At 39.8% G+C, this 19,264-nt stretch overlaps 2 protein-coding genes and 1 long non-coding RNA gene across 6 annotated transcripts in view; 1 reads left to right on the forward strand and 2 right to left on the reverse strand.

Moving 5' to 3' along the window:
- Positions 1 to 7,417, forward strand: part of LOC149098880 (kinesin-II 95 kDa subunit-like) — a 48,197-nt gene extending 40,780 nt beyond the window's left edge. For all 4 annotated transcript variants that reach the window (XM_089278037.1, XM_089278039.1, XM_089278038.1 and 1 more), the window contains 3 exons: positions 4,398 to 4,537; positions 4,745 to 4,819; positions 5,061 to 7,417. In XM_089278037.1, coding sequence (XP_089134163.1) covers positions 4,398 to 4,537; positions 4,745 to 4,819; positions 5,061 to 5,175 — 330 coding nt within the window. In that variant the 3' untranslated portion in view covers positions 5,176 to 7,417. The remainder of the gene's footprint in view (positions 1 to 4,397; positions 4,538 to 4,744; positions 4,820 to 5,060) is intronic.
- On the reverse strand, positions 159 to 3,701 carry LOC149098882 (uncharacterized). The gene is made up of 2 exons (XR_016203770.1): positions 3,443 to 3,701; positions 159 to 1,606 (listed from the first exon to the last, which is right to left on the reverse strand). It is a non-coding gene; the product is annotated as an uncharacterized LOC149098882 (long non-coding RNA).
- LOC149098883 (sodium-dependent glucose transporter 1A-like) lies at positions 7,286 to 19,207 on the reverse strand. The gene is made up of 3 exons (XM_089278041.1): positions 18,703 to 19,207; positions 14,442 to 14,727; positions 7,286 to 9,704 (listed from the first exon to the last, which is right to left on the reverse strand). Exons 1-3 carry the CDS (start codon positions 19,003 to 19,005, stop codon positions 8,554 to 8,556), a joined length of 1,740 nt encoding a protein of 579 aa, XP_089134167.1. The 5' UTR covers positions 19,006 to 19,207; the 3' UTR covers positions 7,286 to 8,553.
- Positions 19,208 to 19,264: the final 57 nt, after the last annotated feature.

The raw sequence follows: 19,264 nt of genomic DNA on the forward strand, positions 1-19,264 counted from the left end.
AACTTTGTAACTTGATACTTTTGTTTTCCTCGCAAAGCCATGTAATATGAAACCCCTGTTTTCTCCAAAACATACGGAAGATGTCCTTGTTTTTTGGAGATAAATGAAAGAAAGTTAAATATCCAATGTAGTGATGAAGAAACGGAACAGAGACGATGTTTTACTAAAAATGCAAATTTTTACCGATGAACAAGAACTAATTTAATTATCAGATAGTCACGAAATACCACTTTCTTTTTCTGTTGCCAGCTTTGTTGTTAACAATAAAACAATTCAAAATTAACACACAACGATGTTGATGGCTGAGAAGCTTTTCAACGAAAAGTATTGAAGATAAACAGCGCTACTTGGCCGATATGAATGAGTCTCCTCAAAGACTGATTAAATTAATTTGCGCTTTCATTAGGTGCCACGGCGTCTGCAGCAATATTTGAGCATTTTCCTGGTCTCTTTTGTTACAAATTCACAATTGCGGAGTATTAAAGCCACTAACTTGAGAACTTTTTGGTCTCTCTTACAGACACAATTAAGGCAAGAAATAAACAAGTCGCTAAGGAGAAGCAATATATTTGAACTCTGACAAGCACACTATTGTAGATTGAAAACAGCAGATGATATCTGTTAAACCGACCTGTTTGTAATTCTAAAAGCTACGCAGCCACAGTAACGTTTCACTTTTGCAATAAAAAGGGACAACTGGCGCTACCTGAAAAATAACTGCCGTCCTTGGTCACATGACACGATATATAAAATACTGCGTGTAAAGATAGTGTATAACACTAACAATGCTAGAACGCATGCGTCTTACATGTTGAGCTCTACCATAAGGAAAACCACTCAACATTTGTGCGTGATTCCGTATGCAATGTATCCTTCACCTAATATAGAAGCCACGAACCCTAACTAATCTACGCATGCGTTTAGGGCAAATTAGTTTTGTTCTAAGGAGAATGGTACCACAAGGAGAGCAAGGGGTTACCTGAAACAAATATATAGCTTTGCGATGTTCAAAGTTAAGCGACGGCGATGGAATGTGTTTTACGTAGAGTACACATGTACCTTTCCCACTCTACTCCCATTACTTCCTTGCCTCTAGACTAATTAATTAATTGAAATTAATTAATTAAACAAACATTAAAGTTTACACCTTAGCGCCATAGGGCCATATCGCCATAGCGCCATAGTGCCTTAGTTCCTTAGCGGCAGCCAACCCCCATAACCATCCCAATAGTGCACTCTGCACTAAAAATGAGGGGTCCCCATGTTCGTTTAGGAGCAACAGCACCTTGTTTATACCCATATAAATCCTAATTGTAGCACCATGATTGTAGTCACGATTGCTTGCTAAATTCACGTTTCTGACGATTGCTTTTTGTTCTACACTGAGAATTGTTCCATATTTATTTTACACAGAGAAATTTATTACTCAATTCAAAACAACAGAAAAAAATGATAGGTCACCATACTCGTTTGCGAGAAAATGACGATTTACCTCTATGGCGAGGTCCAGCTGTAAAGAAAAAGCCGCCATTTTTTAATGCGCGCGCGCTAATCACGCGTGAAATTATGCGCAGTAGGGATGCGCAATGCAACACTGGGGAATAACCTTAAAGTGCCACTGAAACGAAATTTTCGTACTTTCTTTTTTTAGCCCAATTTATAGTTTCAAACGTGCTTAAAATAATGGTGAACTTTATTTCTGTCAAATCCTAACGGAAAGTGCTCTTTTTAGCTGCTGAAATCGACTTTTTGGAGCAAAACTGTGTCCGGGCTCTGGAACCGAATTTAAGGACCGTGTGACGTCACTGGTTGTATTCACGCAAGAAGCGCTTTAGATTCTCTCTTGTTTTCACTTGATTTATTTAAGTTTATTCTTCATATTGTCGATACCTACTAGTTTCCTACCTTGTAATTTCAGTCCAGCCTTGACAGGAAATACACATCATAAACGTTGGAGGGCGCCAAAGAATGTAGATTCACCAAAATGAATGTTACAGATTAGAACAGCTCAGTATACTTTTCGAACATCTTGAGTACTCGATTGGAGATTTCGAAGACGAGTGTGGCAACTATTGTATCACGTCCTGAAGCCTAAACACGATATTTCGTCGTCTGTTTTCAGCCTGGTTCTGAAATTTGGATTCTCACGTTTATCTAAGGTCTATTAACAAGGTTCGAATTTATCCTCGGCAACTTTGCTGCATTAAAAGCCGTAAGCGCATCAGCCATCCGCACAATCATGAAGTTATTAACGGTCCACAAGCTTTGAGTCGAGTACTTCTTTGCACACAGAGAGCATCTTTTTATGATACTAATAAGTGAGAGTTCTTGTGGTAGACAAAATGTATCTTTGAAAATTGTGATCCGCAGCAGGGTCTGCTTTATCGCCGCATACGTATCAGTGTAAACAAAGCGGGAATTTCGCTTCTCTTTTACACGTATCTCCCAATTGTAATATTTCACGGCCGATGGATAACTTAGAGTTCTTTAGCACATACTTATGTCTATGATCTTCATTTAATAGTATTCAAGTTCAAAGCAATTCGTTAAACGTCACTAGTTTATTATTTAGTCGAAGGTTTATTAAACAGAATTTGAACTAATTTGCATATATGACCTTTCGCCGCCGACATTGTCACGCTTTCTCTCGTTTCCTGAAAACATATAATTGTAGGGTCATGGCAGCTAAGTTTACCTTTATAGTTTAAATTCGCTCCCTCATATAAAATAAGAGGGTTTCTTAAATTGTTGCTGTTGTGATAACTTGTAGGATGTAGCAGATACAACTAGACTAAAGGTCACTGTGGCACAATCTCGTCCGCGGTGAAACTCACAAAGCGTCCGGTTTCCTCGATGCGAAGCGACTCGAAAACTCGAAACGTTGTTGCTACGATTCGTGCAGCAGCATTCCGGATAATATTTTCAAAAGCCGCTTTCTCTTGTTTTCATGTCTTTTAACTTTATGAGTGTAGATATTGTTTAATTGAGTGCTGGCCATTTCACTAAGAGTCCCGATCATTTTGCGATCTAAGAACTCCCACTCGTTTGCTTGCTTACATAAAATATCCAATTAAATAGACTGAAAAGCCCCAGGATCGACTCTCCACCTCTTCATGTCTAAGGCTACTGTTATTATCTGCTTTACAGTCCTGAGATGTCCTTAAGATGTTTTTTGGGGGGCTTCGAACGGTATTCTCTTCTCCCATAATCACTCTAAATTTTCAGCGCGGCATGAGAGCAATACAACCAGTGACGTCACTAGGCTGTTTTGGCCGCGCCAAGATGGCCGCCAATTTTGGGCTTAACCAGCCAATTTCGAACGGCTGAAAAAGCAGTTTTCGCTTACCGTATGCGAACAAAAAGTCTGCAGTGTTTCCAAGTAAGGTTGAAACTTTATTACTAAGCAAAAATCTCACATACGAAAATTTCGTTTCAGTGGCACTTTAAGCGGCCTTCACACGCAAACAAAGGTTGGCAAACTCGTGTTGGCAAACTCAAGTTGGTGTGTGTGAACGGCACAAAAACAGTCTGCAAACACGTTTGCAAACTGTTGGCGACAAATAGAACTTGTCTCTATTCTCGCCAACTTTTTCGCTAACTTTTTCGTGTTGGTAAACTCGTATTTGACGTGTGAACGATTGGCAAACAACTGTCAACCAATCAAAACACGCGCTCTATTCACGTGATTCATTTGCGTGGCACTTCACAAAATGGCGGACGCAAGTCAAGATGAACTTGGGGCCACTTCAAAATTTATGGAAGAGGTTCACAATTGTCCGGCTGTTTGGGACGTTTTATCTGTAGTCTACAAAGATAGTAAAAACAAACGAAAGAAAATGGAGGAGCTAGCAGACAAACTGAGTTTCGTCCTAACCTTTCTCGCTTTCTGTGTCTTCTCTTCTCTTCTTCTGTTCCATTGTTCTACGTGAGTGCCACTGCACTAAGTCGGCCATGTTGAAAATTACCGTGTGTTGTGATTTGACGCGAGTTTGACGTGTGAAGGAACGAGTTTGCCAAATTTTGGAAGTTCGCCAACACGAGTTGGCCAACTTAAGATTGCCGTGTGAAGACAGCTTAAGACCCTTCGCTCCTGTTGTTGTTTGTGTTTGTTGTTGTTCTTTTAGTCACGTTCAAACGATATTAGCAGCGAATGATGTTACATATTTATATTTAGCAATATTAGCAATATATGGGCACCTAACTAGTTTGGTTTCTTATAGTTAGTCAGGTACCCTGTTACCTTTTTTTTTTTTTTCGTGAAATATACTATATAAAAAGATACTATATTTTCATATGGTTACTATATTTTAGATGAAGTAGAAATAAACTATTGTTGTTGTTTTCTGTTGTTGTCGTGGTTGTTTTGATAACGATGCCTGTTGTTTGTTCCTTCCAAGGCTGAGAATATCATCATGATCGAACTAGACATGCCTAACAGGACTACCAGGGATTATGAAGGTCCTGCTGTGGCACCCAAGGTTCAAGCGGCTCTTGATGCTGCTCTTCAAGATGAAGAGGACCTCACCCTTGATGCCGAGTAAGCTACGGAACACTTGGTTGTTTTACTATCAAGGGATGTCAATGCTCAGAGACACCAAAACATTTTGATTTGAGCTATGGTTTACCTCAACTGTAGGTTAATAAAATAATATATAGCTAGTAACCAACGATCTGTATTAGTGCTTTTTGTGTGCATGTTAGTAGTGATGTATTGACTTTTGTTGTATATTTCTTCCTTTTTTAGTGTTCTTCTCAGTAAAACTAAAGTGAAATCAAAAATAAGGGACAAGCCTGATCGCAGTGAGCGACCGAAAACAGGGTAAGCTGAAAATCACAATTACTTTTCCGTTGCACTGATTTGAATTTGAAACCTTGCCGATCCGTGCAACGCGGTCTCTGATTGGTTGATTTCCACGTGGTTTGCACGGACCGCTTCACAATGAGTTTAATAAACCATATAAAACACAGCGCTTTTCGCTGCGTGAAATTTACTAGTTTGCTCTACAACATCGAAACATGCACGAATCGCCTGTCGTAATTGTCTAACCTTATTTCCTCAGACGAAGGAGTCGAGGCCCACAGTCATCAGGTCAGCAGCAGGGTTCATCGGAGTCTGCGCAATATCCAACTGCAAGAGGCTTGTTAGCTCAACAGAAGAGAGTGTTACCACAGTAGCAACACTGGATATTAAATTATTGCTTTAGTCGATGTACGCTGTATTTAAGGGGGGACGGGGGGGGGAGGGGTGTAGCACGGTAATGCGCTTGTATGGTTGTTTCCAAAAATGAGTGCAAGTTGAATACGCAAGATACCAAGAAATATTTCACTGAAAAGAAAACAAAGAGCTAAATATAGCTCTTTGATGTTGTGGTCGTTTGGCCAGGTTCGTGCAACAATGTTGCACCCGGGCATGCGCACTAGTTCGATTTTCAATACCCAACATGTCGCAACACGTCGCAACAGGGTGGCCAAACGCACCCAACATGTTGCGCCCAACAACGTTGCGATATGTTGTGTTGATATGTTGCGATGGTTTGGCCGGGGCTTGCAAATACTGGGCCAACGATGTTGCGATATGTTGCGTTGAAATGTTGCGATGGTTTGGCCGGGGCTTGCAAATACTGGGCCAACAATGTTGCGTTGAAATGTTGCGATGGTTTGGCCGGGGCTTGCAAATACTGGGCCAACAATGTTGCGTTGAAATGTTGCGATGGTTTGGCCGGGGCTTGCAAATACTGGGCCAATAATTTTGCGTTCAAATGTTGCGATGGTTTGGCCGGGGTTTGCAAATACTGGGCCAATAATTTTGCGTTGAAATGTTGCGATGGTTTGGCCGGGGCTTGCAAATACTGGGCCAACAATGTTGCGATGGTTTGGCCGGGGCTTAACGTCTCCACTGTAGTTTCAAGCTAACCTCCTACGCAGACGTCCTAGATTACGTCACTAGCCACGAGGGTCTGTGTACGAGGTTAGTTAGCTGGTTTGTTATGTCCTTTTCAGTTCCAAGTATTTTTTCTTGTTTCCTCTAGGTTACTAACTTATTCTGTTTAGATTTTCCGTCTGTTTGAGAGAAACTTTGTATAGCAAAATGACGGGCGCATTAACGTGCTACAAGAGGAGACCAAGGTATTTATCATAATCTTCTCTTGGTGTAAAAAGAATATCATTAAAATCATAATATACTTGTTTTTAGTTTAGAGGTCATTACTTCATGCTTCAGTTTACTTGTTATACCGTGAAATATTTCAGAGACAGTGCAGAAAGGGGAAATGTCTGTCTGGCTGGGTTGGGATTGCCACACATTTCATAACACAATACGGATCGAGTGTAGGGCAGTCGAAGGCCAATATCGTCCCGATAGTCCCTAGAAAACCTTGTTAATACGAGATTATGACTAAAAAAAACTATTGAAGGGCGATGATAGTTGGTGGATACCCGGGGGGGGGTACTTCCATATACAAAGGACGGGGTGTTCGTCGTACCTTTCACGGGTTAAAAAAGCAGATTTGGTAGCTGTTAGGGTGTTCAGTCTGAGAAGGTCCTCAGCGGGAGCTTTTGTGGTACCTTTTAGGGTATTGAGCCCAGTAAATATGACAGATGTTTTGTTTTAGAATTAGTGTCTCTCAGGGGGGGAAACAATTTCAAGCCACGCCACAAAACAGGATCTTGGTATCTCTTAGCGGTTCTTTTCAAAATTTCCGACGAGCAACCCCCGTCCTTTTTATATGGGAGTCCCCCCGGGGGGCCGGGGGGGTTGGACAGTGGCGAGTTTATACCACAGAAAGAACTTCTTAAAAAGCAGTACGGACTCGATCTTAGTCAGGCTGATTATTTTCTGGATTTGTTGTCCACTAAATGTAATGCAAACACCTCGGACTGAAGTTCACAGGCAACGTCTTTCAGTGCCCTTCCCAAAATTTGTTGTTGTTTTTCTTTCCTCTGGTGTAAACGAGCCGTAGACACAGTTCATGAAATAGTGACTTTCATTTCCTTGCTTCTTCTGTCTCATAGCTCCGTTAAATTTATATAAAGGGTATGTAAAATGTTTCACTGTTAGTCATGTGGGAAGCAATTCATTACGTGTTTTCCCGTCTGCATGAAGTAGTCTAACCCTCAAATTTCGTCACTGTAGCGCTTGTGGCGACAGTTTTACGAGGGAATATTCTTACTGCTCGGGACGAGCTCAGACTGTTTCCTGATTGGACAAAAAAAATTGGAGGATTGCCGAAAAGCGTCGGCTTTTCTACACTGAACAGTCAGTGAACCAAACTGTGAAAGCCCTGCATTTGTCATTGAATTTAAGTAAATTTAATTCTTTAAGCTGGATCATTACTTAAAATATTGTATTGCAAATACCTGTAATGAAATGTTCTAACTAGTTATTATAAAATATACTGAGAAAATTGTTACTGTGAAATATGTGTATCAGAGATACTGTGGCAAAAAAAAAAAAAATAAAAAAATAAAAAACTGAACCTAAACCTTTTAATCACCGGTCTTCTATCGCGAACTCACCAAAAATCAGCCATGTTTTGGATTAACTCCAGTGGCCAGGGGCCCGTTTCTCGAAAGCCCCGGAAACATCTCGGGGCCCGAAAAGCCATTTTCAGTTAATCGGTATTTAAAGACAGAGAGGTGTATACGCCTGAAACCTCTTGTACGGAATGGAACCTCTGTTTATATTAAGAATATGTGAATAAAACAGCTCTGTAATCATAAGGTTTCAGATTTTGCTACGGCTTTCCGGGTGCGAAAACTTTTCGGGACCTTCCTAATCCAGAAACGGGCCCCAGGTCCGTAAAGGAAGTTATATTTTCACCAAAGTTGTTGCAAAAATTGTTTTTTTTTTTAAAGTCTCTCCCCAGCTCAGTGGACAAAACGCTCGCTCACCGTTGTCTAGGGGTTCAAGAGTTCGTATCTCCGAGTCGGTCGGTCTAAGAACTTCACCTTTTTCTTATTTCAATACCTAATTTAAAATTGACTATCTTGTTTGTTTGTTTTTAAACACACACAAATTTAGACGGAATGCCACGTGAGGGGGGAAGGGAAGGGTAGTTCACGCAGTGCAATCAAAGGGTCGCGTTTTCTTCAAAAAAAAAAAGACTGAAATTTGGCAAACAGAAGCATTTGATACTTTGTATGCATGGTCAAGTGACAGTCCCACGAATCTTCATTGTCGTTCTGTACTTTTTCATGCATGGTTTGCATTGCCAAAAACAAGAGAAGGTGAAGGGTGATAGGGTTAACTTCCCATATAGACTTTATTCCGTAGTAATCCTTCCCTGGGGTCAGAAATCCCGGAATCCCAGAAATAGCCAATCCAGTGACGCGGATTTTGGTCACGTGAACAGCCCAAGCGGATTAACGCGCATTTGCATCTTCGACGAAAACTTCCACGCAACGCTCGTAATAAAATGACTCGGTGAAGAAATGGTTACCATGTCTCAAATTAAATTGAGATATGACCTTGGAAATATTACAGGCTCTCATTGGGGATTGACTCTCTTTTTAAATACACTTCATTCTTCTAGACTACCAAAAAAAAAAATACTTCTAAGCCACTTGACTATACACTGCCCGGTCTTGATCGCCATTGAAGAATTCCTCGTTATTCTGCTCCAAGAGCTGTAGAACCTCATCAGGCTGGCGTTTACTTCTCCCGTCTTCATGTTTTTCTTGATTCCGCTGGTACAACATCCCAGCAAAGCCGGTGCTCCGCTTAAAGTAGCGACTAACTCCCACGATCAACAAGTAAGTCAGAAGCGTTAAGATGCTGATGACAAACGCACAAGCCATCAGCGAGCACGGCCCCACCGATGTATCAACAATCGTGTTTCCCACAGCAAGGGGAATGAGCATCTCGCCAAAACTTGCCGCCACTAAAAGAACAGATGCCGTCTTTCCTGACACTGTTACAAAATACTCCGCAAAGTTGATGGCAGATGGGAACACGGACGCCATTGAAATCCCCAAAATGACGGTGCCCGCCCACAGTTTGGTATGGTCGGATTTGTTGCATTCTAAGTTAGAAATTTGCGACACTAGTATGGCTGATCCCAACATGCACCCAGCCATGTCAAGCCAGAGCATCTTGGAAGGTCTCAGATACCTTGACAACGGTACAGATGCCAGTCGCGCCAAGGCGAAGCTGCCCCAGAAGGCAGAAGTGAGAAATGCTGCATCATCCTCGCTCATCGATGGAATGCTCTTCACACCGAATGTAAAGATGTATCCTCCATATGCAATCTCTAGACCCACATAGAGCAAAAGGAATATAGAAAACAGCGAAAGAATCACCAGCCTGTATACCAGGCTGCCTTGGTTGCTTTTAGCAGCATCTTCCTGCTGACTCTGAGCGTCCTGTAGACTGCAAGCTTTTATTAACACGAACGCAATGAATCCAACAGCAGTAATGGCCAGGGGGAGAGAGCTGATCCAATACGCCCACGTGACAGGCATCGTACTCTCACTGGCATTATAAATACTGCAATTAGTAATATTCACTACGTGGTAAGTTGTGTTTATGAACTCTGTTTTGTTTGTGGTTGCGTCTGAGACATTTATCCTGAGTGGGCCCATATCTTGAAGAAAGGGCTGTACTATAAGAGGGGCCACAAACGCGCCGAAGGCGAACACAAAGTGAAGAGCCTGCATGTAAGGTCTTGATTTCTTACCCCAGGTGTTCAGCAGAAGGACATTCCCACCTGAAACACAAGATGAATATTGTTCATTAGCCAAAATTAAAAATACAGCGAGTAAATGACAATAAATTTCCAAGTGTTCTAACAAAGCTTTCAACATGCTATGGTTCAAATTTACCCTCAGTACAATTTGGTACTTGTGTTTCCCTCTATTCTGGTACATGGTAATGCACTTAAGAAAACAGCCCTAAGAAAACACGCGCTGTTGACGTAATGATGGCGCGTGCAAAGAGAATTTACATTTTGATGATCAAAGTAAACAAGTTGTTTTCCTTTTTTCCGTCGCGGTGTTTTCTAAAGGAAATAGAAAACATGTTCCCCGTGTTTCTATCGAGTTTTAGTACAGATCTACTACCGTTCCATTACGAATTCCGTTCTCTGATTGGCTACACAACTCACTATCTATTCTATGATAGACAGTGAGTAGCGTGGCAATGTGCGCTTGTTAACAGAATGACGGCCGCTTCTTTGCGTTTTCGAGGTGCCTGAAGATTATTTAGATAAAGTTTTGAACGACTAGCAGATTTATACTAAGACAATTAGATTATTCGCTCTCGATTTCTATCGACCTCATAATCTAATTGTTTAATAGAAACACTCGTGAAAGTTTGGGAGAACTCAAAAAAGCTATGGAAACACTCGCCTGCGGCTCGTGTTCCCACAGCATTTCTCATTCTCCCAAACGTCCACTCGTGTTTCTATAGCTCGATACAAACACGGTACATGTGTTCTATTTCTTAAATAATGGACGTGAAACAAAGGAAAATACCACATTGTACCAAAGGTAAAATTGAACCACAACATCATATATATGCATATACCTGGGGCGGATCTAGGGGGGTTCAGGGGTCTCAGACGAACCTCGTAGAACTTGTAAAAATATTAATCAATGCTCTTAAGGTGGCTTTATAGGGTAATCATTTATGGCGTTGCGCGCGCAAGTGCTATGTTTGAACGCTGTTTTTGCATTCGCTTTCACACCTAGTCCTCTCAAACTTATTACATGTAATAAGCAATGATTAAATAGTGTTTTGCTATCATCTCTGTTAAAATTTTGGGATTTAGTCTTAAATAATAAATGCCCAGACAAAAGTGTTTTTTACTGTTTTTTATGGCTTTATTTGTGATTTTCATGAATTTCCTTCGGTGAAATCTTCCAAAATTTTTACATCACATCGCTTCCAGCGGGATACGAATTTTAAACACGAAAAAAGTAGGGGTTGTAAAGGCAGTTTTTTCGATATTTCCAAATTTATGACTTTTACCGCTGCAAAAAATCTGGTCTTCTAGATTTCCCTGAAAAACGAGCTCCGACTAAAGTAAAATATTTTCCACCAATGTGCCAAATTTTACGGAATTTCACCGAAGGAAACGCGAGAAAATTCCCTGTCAGTTTTGCTTTTTGTGCTCGTGTTGACGTAATAAAATATCGAAAAACACTGACGTTTCCTTTGAGCGCGCGCAGATTACTTCCTCAGCGCTCGCGCGATCGTAAAACTATAGGGAGCCTCCTTAATCCTTAATGGAATGAAACTATAACGTTTTCTGACACTCTTGACTTGGCCTCAGAATGCCGAGAATCCCATTTCCGAGAACCTCAATTTCTTAAATTTTATGGGGAAGAATGCCCACGGATCCCCCTACAGGGTACCACCTTCGGCGGTCTGTATCTCGAGCCCCCTTCTCCAAAATCCTGTATCTTCCCCAGTATACGCATTTTGTGATTTGTCAGTAGCTGCTCACTCAGGCACTAGTGCAACAAACGGGAGTAAGCGACCACCTCTCCTCAGCGACCAGTTTTCCGAAGTACCAAAAGTTTCCAAGTCAAATCACTATATTTGGAACCTCTTGTAAGCAACCACCTCTCGCAAGTCACCGCGACCACTTTTAGAGCTAAAAGTTTGACATTTTCTTTTGTTTTTAGCCTCCTGTAAGCAACCATTTGACAGATAATGGAGCGTAAATTGGGTAATAAAGTGTTGTAGCATTGTCGCATTCCTGAGTAGTACACGAGATGGAAATTTCTCAATGGGAAGTACCAGATTTTTTCTCGAAATTGACTTTTCACAAGATTAACGCATTTCAAACATGGGGTAAGTCTCTGCAGTTACAATATGCTAATGAGGCAAAATTTTCACCCAATATGGTCTAAGCTCTCGTAAGCGACCACCTCCTGTAGCGACCACTTAGGCTTGACATTTTGGGTGGTAGCTTACGGGAGGTTCAACTGTACTTAAATTCACTGGTGCCCATTTATACAAGCTGGGTGGAGAGAGGCACTGTGAGAGTTAAGTGTCTTGCCATCATACAGGGTTGCAAATATTTTTTTTTTCTCTTGAAAGGACAAATGTCCTACTAAGACACCATCTTGGTCAGACAAAACAGATTGTGGTCGGACATCACCAAAAAAAGTAAGATTACTCACGGTAGATTTTTATTCATCCTTACAGTAAAGTGATTTACCGTAAGGTAAATGTTCGCACACCATGTCCGACCACAGTTGGGATTCGTCGGACGAGCAAATTTTGGTTAGCCAATGTCCGATGACTGACTGTTATTTGCAGCCCTGATTACACAATAGTTACTCACTGTAGATACATTTAATTTATTGCTATTTAGCCAAAGTGGTTGCAATCAAAAAGCAACCATCTTGATATACTGGGCAAAAAAAGGTAACCCGTTCAGAAAATAACCTCTCCCAAAAATAAGCTCACTACAGTGCAGATATCAGGTGTAAATTTCCCTCCCTCTTATGATACCTCGACCCACAACAGGGTTGTTTGAGAATACAGTGTATGCCCATAGGATTATTATCGCTGAAAATGTTGAAGTATTTGTTAGCAACTGCATTGAATTACATGCACATGCTGAGTCTGTATCAAGATGAACTTTTGCAACAAGTAGCAGGGCGTGGTGGGGGGGGGGGGGGGGAGGGGGAGCTGGTGGTAGGGCAGTTGGAAGCAAATAGACAGAGCCAGGAGCAATTGCAGAATGTGAAACTATTTTGAAGTCTCCTTTAAGTGTTTCTTTTCAGTTACCATTCAAGCACAAACTGTTTTCTGCGACAACAAATCTCCCCTAAAATGCTTTCAGTTTTTAGCACCTGTCTACCCTCCTACCTACCCATCAAAGTGACCCTTTCACCAGATTGGAGGCAGCGTAGCCGAGTGGTTTAGGGCACTGGATTTGAAATCTGGAGTTCCCTGGTTCAAGTCCTCCACCCTACCACTATCTTCGACTACATTGTGCAAATAGCCAACTGGTTAGACTCCCACCAGTTGGGATTCTTAATTATTATAGTTTATGTTCTATTTGCAGTATTTGTTTGATTATTTTCATGTATTTACAGTGTCCCCCAATTAGCACGACAGTGCTATTAATACATTAAACATAGTTTACTTTAAAAATACCATACTTGTAGTCAGGCATGATAAAAGACAAATTATCCCAAGTACAACACGTGGTCGACACTCTAAAGATCAATGGTTATACCGACCAATTTATTAGAAGCTGTCAAAGTACCATTGTTTCTACAAACCAGTCTCAAACTAAAAGAGGTGTTGTTACTTTGCCGTACATTCAAGGAACTTCAGAGAAAATCGCAAAAACTTTAGATCACTTCAATATCCATGTTGCCCACAAACCCATGAGACCGTTGGCTCTATTTTAAAAAAACCTAAAGACAAATTCAGTAAAGACCTATCAACAGGAGTGATCTATAAAATCACTGTAAAGACTGTGACAAAGTCTATATCGGTCAAACATCGAGAGCCCTAAGATCCAGGACTAGAGAACACAAGAGAGCGATTTTCAAGGGAGACGGGAATTCTTTATTAGCCCAACATTGCATACAAAACAATCATGATTTTGACCTTGATGACGTCAAGATCATTGACCGCTGTTCCCAATGGTCAAAAAGATTATTTTTAGAAGCGTGGCACTCAATTTGCGAACCGAATACCACTAATGAACACATTTACATTCCTGACATTTACAAGGCCCTTGGCAATCCCAAGTGCCGTTTCTGCCGCTCTTTTAAAGCACTCATTTGCATTTGTAGTCATTTATGCTGAAGAAGGTTATAGTATTTTAACCGAAACGTCCACACAAAAAGTTTTTTAGTCAGTGACAACAAAATTTTAATTCTTATTTTTATAGTTTACTTATTTATTTATTTATTTATTTACTTATTATTATATTATTATTACTACATGTATCTCAAGCAGCCAGTTTTAAAGAAATGGAAATTTTGTAAATAACCATCCACATCATTGAACTGATTCACAAAAGAGCCAAGCCAGGTGGCCTGACACAAACGTGAGAGAGACTTAGGGAGAATTTTAAAGTTTATGTCACATATATGGTCTCAGGCAAAATAGTTTCCCTATTAGGGTGTTTTAAATTAACTGGCTGGATCAAAATTCTCTCATTATCAATGCCTCAGTAGCCACTTCAAAACAAAACTCCAAGAAAATTATCTTTACGTGTACCATATTTCATTATCTCCCTAAGCAGCATTGGGTAGAACTTTCCAGAAAATATATCCAGGAAATTCCAATCCCTTCTGTGGGGGAAAAATGGTTATTTTCTGGAACCGCACATTCAATTTGCCAATTATCTAGTAAAGAGTATGATATATCAAATTTGAAACAGTGACACTGTTACATTTTACATTTTATGGCAAGAATTCTGCTCGGACTGATGTTGACAACATTATTAATATTATTTGATCTCTCAAACCTGTGTCAAGTGATCCAAGCGCCACTCCTAACAGAGATATGACAACCACCAACCCATAAATACTACTAACATAAGGCAAAACCCACATCATCAGAGTGGCCCACAAACATGACAGCGATAACACCACGTGCCCATTGTACTTGTCAAATAACCAGCTGCCAACAATGCTCCCAGTGAGGTAACCAATAGAGCGAGATGTGAATGCATATGACATGTGTGCCAGGCTTGTTTCAATTTGACAGGACAACTCTATCAATGTGGGTCCTAGGATGGCTACAGAAGTACCCTGTGTAGAAAGGGTAGAAAATTGTTACTATTAATAAAAATGATGCAATATTAGTGTCAGAATCAATTAGCCATTAGACTGGCTTTCCAAGAATTTCTGTGTAATTAGCTAAGACTACAAGTAGTCCCTCTTTCGCTTAGTCATTCAAGCACGTTGTGTGGCCATTTTTTATTGTGGCTTTCTTTTGCATCATGCATGACGGACTAAGCAAAAGAGGAACTACTGGAAGTCTAGCCTAGTGTTAGCCAACAGTAATACAATGTCTTCATTTTGAATTCACTTTATAAAAAATAAAACATGTGTGAAAAATGCTCAAACATTGTGCTCTAAACCAAGCAAACAGATGGTCTAAAACTAAAAAAAAGAACTTATAGCAAGCTGTCTAGGTTTGCCTGGATTGTCTCTGAATCAAAAACAAATTAAATGTTTGAAAGAACCTAGAGGATACACACCATGTGCTCACCATTCTTCTAACTATGCCCATGTCCACTGCACCACCAGAGAGATTAGTTGAACAGACCATAGGAACAGTGAACAGACATGCAAAAGACAGTCTGTTTGAGGTCAGATACATAATGGCTTGAATGATATAATTTTTTTTCTTATTTTCCTGTCAGTGTATCTGTAAAACTCTGAGGGTGCAGTAAATCTAACAGCCTAAAATGTGTTTTGCAGGCTGCTGGGGTAAATTTTCATTAGCTATGTTTCAGCAGCTTAGTGTCCCAAATTTTCATCTGAAATCCGTCTAAGGTGAGATAAGATTAGTGTACAAAAATTGTGTAGTTCCACAAAATATTCTCTCTTCCCCAAATCCACTGAAAATTCCAATATTAAGGTCATTCCCCTGTATTGCATTGCGCATCCTTACTGCGCATAATTTATGGCGTCATTAGCGCATGTTCGTGCATGCGCACATTGAAAACATGGCGGATTTCCCTTAATATTGAGTTCTGTCAGTTGAAAAATGGCTATAGCTGGCGACCGAGCTCGGGCACCCCAAATGTTTTTCCAGTCATTTTAATCAACTAATCATTAACTTTGCGTGAGAAAAGACTGATCTGATTTCTATGTTTGAAAATGGAATAAATAACTGAGAGAAAAATAGCAGCTGCATTGTAGTCTTTTCTATTTTGCAGTTTGATAGCCGTAGCAAGCAATTTGGTTCCAATATTTTAACAAAGATTCAGCTGTCTGTCAAAATCAAACTTAAAAAGTTTATTTGTGTCTGACACAAATATTGACTGTAGTTTGAGGCGTGTTTTCATGAGTCTGGGCTCACAAAGAGTTTACAATAACTTAGAATGCGTTCTTGTAATAAGCATTAAATAATGCTAAAATGGGACACTTTCAATGCCTCACTGCTCCTTAACGAGCATGGGCACCCCCCTTTTTATTTATAATTTAAGTTCTCATATGATAAATATTCATTGGACAAAGTTTGAACAAAAATCTAAATCCAATTTTATTTCAGGGGTATTACCTTAAGCTTCAAACATTTCTATATTTTTTCTTTAGTCTTAAAGAACCCACCCCCTCCCCCTCCCTAAGGAAATTCCAATTAAATCTCTGAAATAAAACATCCGAAATTCTAGCGTCTGAAATTTTTTGCTAGTAATGAATTAGTAACAATTTGCAGTTTTAACAATAATTGCAGAAATCTTTGTGTGCTCAATGGCTAATTTTCATTATTACGAATTGGATCATTGGATAATGCAATTCGAGCATTTTCATTGGCTTAGCCATCATGGGTTGTCAGCCATTATACCTTATGTTTTAAGAGTGTTTTTTTTAGTTTAGTTTTCTATATTTTAGGGGTGTTTTCAATATTCCAATATTCCACTCACGCTTGCTGGATATCGGATGATTATAATGATAAGCCAACTCATATCCGATGCACGCTCGTGGAATAATTGACAATTAAGAAAAGGTAAGCGTGCAGCGTGCAATTATCCGGTTATGGATGCATGCGGGAGGTTGCTAAGCATGAAAGAAGCATAGAAGAAAGAAAGAAGCTTCTTGAGTGCTTAGCAAACCTCCCAAGAGCATCCATAACTCGATAGTTGCACACTGCATATTTACCATTTCTTGCATAAACATATTGAGACTTTTGAGATAATATTAATTTATTAAATCTCATCCTGCTTACATCAATTTAAAACCGCGCAAAAATGTTCATTCAAAAATCTGACAAAGCAACACACCAACAATTTTTCCTGGATTGCGGCGAGTTATAGTTTTAATATATTTCCTCAATCAAACAAACAAAGAAACAACTTCAAACTGCTCCGTTAACCTAAATATCAAGCTGACAACAAACGAAAATAATTATTGTAATCGGTAAAAGCATTTCCCAAAAGTTGACTAAGCTTACGGTAAATTGGATCAGTTTTCCGGAGAATTGAAAACAAACTGCATATGGTTGAAGCTTTTGGTGGCTGAGCTCTCTGTCCTTCATGGCCTCTTCGACAAAAGAACAATATGGAAAGAAACATTTCTCAAAAGCAAGAGTGGAGAAGAAAGTGAACAAAAACCCCTGGCTTTGAGCTGTTAGAGATGCTCTTATTCAATAGCAGGTTTGTGGGTTATGATGTCCTTTCCACTTTGTTTTAAATTTGATGAATTGCACGTCTAAGGCTGAACTTAAACACATGAACAGCTTTAAAGGATGCTTTGTTACTTTCGTTATTTGGTAAAATAAGCATACATGAGCAGAAGACTGAGGCTTAAAGGAAGATGTCAGAAATGCACGGTTATATTTGCGCAAGATGCAGGCGTTCCTTCGAGCAGCTGTTTCTTCAAGAGTTCAATTCACGATCGAACGACGAGTGATCTAGCAAAACTGAAACCCAGGATCTGAAATAATTCATCAGAGGCTACCAATATTTGAAAAACTATTATCTTTAATTAATGTTTTTGGAAGAAAAGGATTTTGTTTGTAAGACTTCACTTAAAACAGATATTTGCTAAAACTCTCATGTTCAAGTTTTTCTCGCCAAAGCATTTCAATGGCTTTCGGCTGATACAGACCAGTTTGTTGTTTTGTTGGTCCATCTCCGAGTGCTTGTTCAACCAGCTCATTCAACTCCTGCTCGCTTAAATTAGCAAGGTGGAGGCCCAACAAAAACATTGTGCTAGAAATTTGGTAGCTCACAGGAATTATCTTCCTCATCTCCAAAAGAATTATTAGATTTTTCCATATTTTAGGCAAAAAAATAGGAATTATGCCTTAAAAAAGTGGCATCGTTAAAAAAAAAAAATTGCTGAGAAAAAGTACAAATAAACAAACTGACATCAGCATGCAACCCACAGGCAAATGGATCGAGCATATCAGCCAATCAGAATGCATGCTTGTCTAAGGCTATGTTATAAATGTCCATAAGCCTGCAGACACATGAATTTATAATTTATGCAATAATTTATTGTAAAGAAAAAAACAAATTACCTCAGTTTTTCATGTGTCTGTCCTGTTATTGACAATGAATTTCATCATGCATGTAACATTGTCAAAAGGTCAAAGTAGCTGTGGATGTCAAACTATCCGCTCTCACTCGTTGCGTGGTCATCACATAAACTATAAATTCATGTGTCTGTCTAAAACGCGACAATGAAAATTAGCCAATGAGTGCACGAGGATTTCTGCAGTTCTCGTGAAAAAAAAAAAAATTACACCAGTTTTTCATGTATCTGTCCTATTATTGACAATGAATTTCATCATACCATTGAAAAAATAGTCTGCAGGCTATCACCTATCCACAGCTACTTTGACAGTGCTAGCAGACGCATGAAAAACTGGTTCGATTGCCTTTCTTCGATTTATTTACCAGTCGATCTCGAGGCTTATTGTCATTATAATAGCAGCATATTGTTTGTGCTCAATGAGGCGAGCATCTACACTAAAAGTCACGCAAGCTGTAACAGAACATTCCTATAAACATTTTAGGTTCACTGCAAGCATGAGTAAGAAATTCTGCTCACCAAGCCGAAGAAACTGACAAAGAGGCACACAGTTTTCGCCACTCGTACAGATGATGGCGAATATTTCGCCACAGTCGCCGAACCATTAGTATTTCGTGAACAAGCCGAGGAAAGATTTTCACGTTTGGCCTTTGAAGTCCGTATAAAGTCGACCATTTCGTCATCTTCATCGTCCCAAGCGCGAAGAATTTCCGCCATTTCGTTTGAGCTTGCTTGCTGACCCAGATTTTTACCGCCTCTTTTGGCAGTCGACGACGATAATCCAGCCATTTTACAAGTACCGAAATGTTCAAGAAGTCGCATAAACGTCTATCATCGCAGGAGGAAAGGGAAATTTGAGAGCTGAACTTAACGATGTTACACGTAGTCCAGAAAAATAACGATGCACTGTTTACATCACACAGGAGTCCATTTTTGTTTTGCGAGGATCGCATTTCAGACAGTCACAAGACGACAAATACTCTCCCTACCAATACCTAGACGGGAAATAATCTCTAAAACAAAATTATTATGTCAAGAAACAACAACAACAACAAAAATTGCTTCATCCTGGAAAATTTGG

Source organism: Orbicella faveolata, unplaced genomic scaffold (assembly GCF_042242905.1).
Source record: "Orbicella faveolata isolate gen_17 unplaced genomic scaffold, um_ofav_v1 contig_46, whole genome shotgun sequence".
In the NCBI taxonomy this organism is placed as follows: domain Eukaryota; kingdom Metazoa; phylum Cnidaria; class Anthozoa; order Scleractinia; family Merulinidae; genus Orbicella; species Orbicella faveolata.

What these genes read in the sequence shown, in the direction of transcription:
- LOC149098883 (XM_089278041.1), bottom strand. Translation starts at nt 19,005, where the DNA reads ATGCGACTTCTTGAACATTTCGGTACTTGTAAAATGGCTGGATTATCG. An exon ending in TTGTCAGTTTCTTCGGCTTG is followed by an intron (nt 14,728 to 18,702) that starts GTGAGCAGAATT and finishes CTTTCTACACAG; the next exon opens with GGTACTTCTGTAGCCATCCT. An exon ending in GCTTGGATCACTTGACACAG is followed by an intron (nt 9,705 to 14,441) that starts GTTTGAGAGATC and finishes CTTGTGTTTCAG; the next exon opens with GTGGGAATGTCCTTCTGCTG.